Below are 5,523 nucleotides of genomic sequence, written 5' to 3' on the forward strand. Positions count from 1 at the left end.
ACACACACACACACACACACACAGACAGACACACACACACACACACACACACCTTCTGACAAGCTACATATACTGTAGGAAATCACACACAGTGACACATAGTGTGTGCATATGTGTATCTACATTTGGGTTGTGCAATATTGACAAAAAAAATTCCTCCATTTCTGGACATTTTGTCAATAACCTTTATAAGAGCAGTTTTCTAACGTTATTAAATGTATGCATCATTTATGTCCAATACATTTAATTTATTAGAATAATAAGACACTATTAGGCTGTTAATCAAATCAAATCAAAATCCATCTTTGCGCTGCAGAAGTGGAACTGAAGCTGCATCTGCAGTGGCTTTATTTACACAGACTGTTTAATATGAACTTTACTTAAGTATACCTAATAAAATAAACTTGAAGCACACTTATTTTTGGTAAGGGTGTGCTGTGTGGGTCAGGAGTTTCTCTATCAATCTCTCAGTAAATGACGGTAGGTTGTGACAGGCGTATATATAATCTGTCACACAAAACTAGACTGTTTCTGGCCATAATGATGAGAGGAGCCAGTTGATCTTGTTAACTTCTTAGTACTGTGAGATTAAACCTGTCTTATAGACACAGCTAAACACATCCTAATTGAATTAGTTTCTCTGCTAAAGATTGATATAGCCTTCAGTAATATATACTACATCTGTAAGTGTGCCAACGGGGGAAAACAATCCAATCAGACTGAATTTACTGACTTAATTTTACGTGTAATAATAAAATATATATTGGAGTGCAAAAAAAGCGCACACGAGCACTATTAAGCATGTTTTATTGTCTAAAAACAGGTAAATCTATTAGAAGTTTAAATGTTGAAGCACAGATCATAGTTAGTTCTGATCCGAGCCTTGAGCTGAAATTACAGGGAGCCTGCTGAACCTGATCAAAGTCGGCTTGGATTGGTTGGTTTTGTAAAGTCTAAACCTAATGTGAAACCCAGAGTTTGTTCAGATAGCTTCATGCTACAGGCCACATATTTCTCCCTAACGAAAATGTTCACACTCGAAAATGTTTGAGCTCAACACAACGCAAAGCATGGTGATTTAAGTCAAATAAATGGACAAAGTTAATTCTGTCTTCAGTGGGGAGGAAGGCAATCTCATCTCACACATTCAGGCAGCATCATGCGTCTGCAGGGAATGAGTCCAGACGCTAGACAGCAGCTGCACACATTCATTAATACACTGCTGTCCCACATGTTCACACACAACATCACACACCGTCACACGGCAGGACCTGAGCATCTTTTGAGAATCTGCCGAATGAATAAAAGATCTTAGTCCATCTGACAATCTAACAATTGCACTAGCATAAAAATACGAAAACACTGAAGGCAAGCGTATTTGTCTAGCACATGTGACACACAACGGTTATTCATAAAGAGTTAAGACACTGCATGTGCAAACACATCTGCACTGCATCTGTGATGATGTGTATCTGAAATGAGCTGCGAAACGGCAAACCTGTGTTTGTTTAAGTGCTCTGGTGCTCGTGTGTTTTTACTGAGGGGGTTAATGCAGTGAACTGCTGACACAGCATGAAAGCCCTGGCAGCATTAACCCTTCACCCGCATGCTCAAACACACACACACACACACACACACTCTCTCACACACACACACACACACACACTCTCTCACACACACACACACACACACACTCTCTCACACACACACACACACACACACTCTCTCACACACACACACACACACACACTCTCTCACACACACACACACACACACACTCTCTCACACACACACACACACACACACTCTCTCACACACACACACACACACACACTCTCTCACACACACACACACACACACACTCTCTCACACACACACACACACACACACTCTCTCACACACACACACACACACACACTCTCTCACACACACACACACACACACACTCTCTCACACACACACACACACACACACTCTCTCACACACACACACACACACACACTCTCTCACACACACACACACACACACACTCTCTCACACACACACACACACACACACTCTCTCACACACACACACACACACACACTCTCTCACACACACACACACACACACACTCTCTCACACACACACACACACACACACTCTCTCACACACACACACACACACACACTCTCTCACACACACACACACACACACACTCTCTCACACACACACACACACACACACTCTCTCACACACACACACACACACACACTCTCTCACACACACACACACACACACACTCTCTCACACACACACACACACACACACTCTCTCACACACACACACACACACACACTCTCTCACACACACACACACACACACACTCTCTCACACACACACACACACACACACTCTCTCACACACACACACACACACACACTCTCTCACACACACACACACACACACACTCTCTCACACACACACACACACACACACTCTCTCACACACACACACACACACACACTCTCTCACACACACACACACACACACACTCTCTCACACACACACACACACACACACTCTCTCACACACACACACACACACACACTCTCTCACACACACACACACACACACACTCTCTCACACACACACACACACACACACTCTCTCACACACACACACACACACACACTCTCTCACACACACACACACACACACACTCTCTCACACACACACACACACACACACTCTCTCACACACACACACACACACACACTCTCTCACACACACACACACACACACACTCTCTCACACACACACACACACACACACTCTCTCACACACACACACACACACACACTCTCTCACACACACACACACACACACACTCTCTCACACACACACACACACACACACTCTCTCACACACACACACACACACACACTCTCTCACACACACACACACACACACACTCTCTCACACACACACACACACACACACTCTCTCACACACACACACACACACACACTCTCTCACACACACACACACACACACACTCTCTCACACACACACACACACACACACTCTCTCACACACACACACACACACACACTCTCTCACACACACACACACACACACACTCTCTCACACACACACACACACACACACTCTCTCACACACACACACACACACACACTCTCTCACACACACACACACACACACACTCTCTCACACACACACACACACACACACTCTCTCACACACACACACACACACACACTCTCTCACACACACACACACACACACACTCTCTCACACACACACACACACACACACTCTCTCACACACACACACACACACACACTCTCTCACACACACACACACACACACACTCTCTCACACACACACACACACACACACTCTCTCACACACACACACACACACACACTCTCTCACACACACACACACACACACACTCTCTCACACACACACACACACACACACTCTCTCACACACACACACACACACACACTCTCTCACACACACACACACACACACACTCTCTCACACACACACACACACACACACTCTCTCACACACACACACACACACACACTCTCTCACACACACACACACACACACACTCTCTCACACACACACACACACACACACTCTCTCACACACACACACACACACACACTCTCTCACACACACACACACACACACACTCTCTCACACACACACACACACACACACTCTCTCACACACACACACACACACACACTCTCTCACACACACACACACACACACACTCTCTCACACACACACACACACACACACTCTCTCACACACACACACACACACACACTCTCTCACACACACACACACACACACACTCTCTCACACACACACACACACACACACTCTCTCACACACACACACACACACACACTCTCTCACACACACACACACACACACACTCTCTCACACACACACACACACACACACTCTCTCACACACACACACACACACACACTCTCTCACACACACACACACACACACACTCTCTCACACACACACACACACACACACACGGGCCGTCTGGCCCAAAGGACAGAGCTAAAATAGTCCAGCCATGGATTATAGCACTTACCATGAGGTACAACATTACAGGCACAAATCCCTATAAGTATTACATAATGAGGCTGAAATGACTACAACACTTAACATAATAACAGCTTTTAGACTTTTCGTATTTTTTTGTGGAAAGTGCCAGTAAGCTTATGATCCTCATGCAGAAAATTAAAGTTAATGAAGTTTAAGGTATAACAGAAGTAGCAACAGGTGTTTTCTTATGTATCTGAGTGAAACAGATAATTGAAAAACATGTAAAACAGACGTTCAATCTGAATATGAGCATGCAGTCGACTGTAATAAAGGGCAGAAGAGCTAAATGAATGGAGAAATGTGGCACATGTCACCAGAGAAATGTCTGTCATTTTACCAGAAGATCAAGTAATGACATTTTGAGTAAAGATTATGGGCTCAAATTAAAAAATAAATATCATCTGTGGATGTGCATGGATGAGTCGTTCACAATACGATCAATAAAGATGCAGTTTGTATGAATTCAGGATGAATTTTCCATCTCCTTCTGACTTTAACAAACTTGAAACTCTCATTTAAAACATGTTTGAGATGAAGTGAAATAGAAGAGTCTCTCAGTGATGCTGAACTCCAGCAGATGTCAGGGGCTGTGAGAGGAGCGTGTGTGTGTCTTACCCCGGTCTTATCACACAGTCTGAGTGTGTGGAAGGAGCCCATGGCGAAGAGCTCTCCGTCCGGAGCCCAGGCCACTGAGGTGACGGGGTAATCATGAGCAGAGCTGGAGAAGAGCAGCCGGCCGTAGCTATCCCACACCTGCATCACACAGACACACTCTCACACTCAACTCAAGAGGAGCTTGTCAATACACATGAGTTGTTAAGTTAATCATGATTTCATCATGTTAAAGCGGCAGTAGAAGACTGTGCTGAAGAATATGGAGGTTTGGATGTAAGACTGAACATAAGAGTCTTCATTTTCTCCCAACATCTGAGCCGCTGAGGATGCAGCGGATTACTTTCTTACTTTCGTTCGTTAGCGTGTTCGCGCGGTGCAAGCTCTAACATTGCGCTGTTTAGTCCCACTTTTAGTGCATTTGGCTTCCCATGTGTACGGCTGAACACCGGTTCTCTTGCTCTCAGTCATGTTGCTGTTTATTGCTGTAGATATGCAATGCAGAGAGACGTATACGCTGCACCCTCTTCTGGAGATGGGGCGGGAATATGCAGCTCATTTGCATTTAAAGGGGTCATATGACGCGATTTCAATTGTTCCTTTCTCTTTGGAGTGTTACAAGCTCTTGGTGCATAAAGAAGATCTGTAAAGTTGCAAAGACTAAAGTCTCAAATCCAAAGAGATATTCTTTATAAAAGTTAAGAGTCAGCCACGCCTACCTAAAACGGCTCGTTCTAACACGCCCCCACATGTCTACGTCAC

General features: G+C 44.8%; 1 protein-coding gene across 1 annotated transcript in view; it reads right to left on the minus strand.

The window, feature by feature from the left end:
- The window catches only part of ift80 (intraflagellar transport 80 homolog (Chlamydomonas)), a 43,641-nt gene that overhangs the window by 23,588 nt on the left and 14,530 nt on the right, over positions 1–5,523 (minus strand). The window contains exon 8 of the mRNA XM_016565381.1: positions 4,765–4,902. Coding sequence (XP_016420867.1) covers positions 4,765–4,902 — 138 coding nt within the window. The remainder of the gene's footprint in view (positions 1–4,764; positions 4,903–5,523) is intronic.

This window comes from Sinocyclocheilus rhinocerous, unplaced genomic scaffold (genome assembly GCF_001515625.1).
Source record: "Sinocyclocheilus rhinocerous isolate Xijiao unplaced genomic scaffold, SAMN03320098_v1.1 scaffold722, whole genome shotgun sequence".
Taxonomy (NCBI): Eukaryota; Metazoa; Chordata; class Actinopteri; order Cypriniformes; family Cyprinidae; genus Sinocyclocheilus; species Sinocyclocheilus rhinocerous.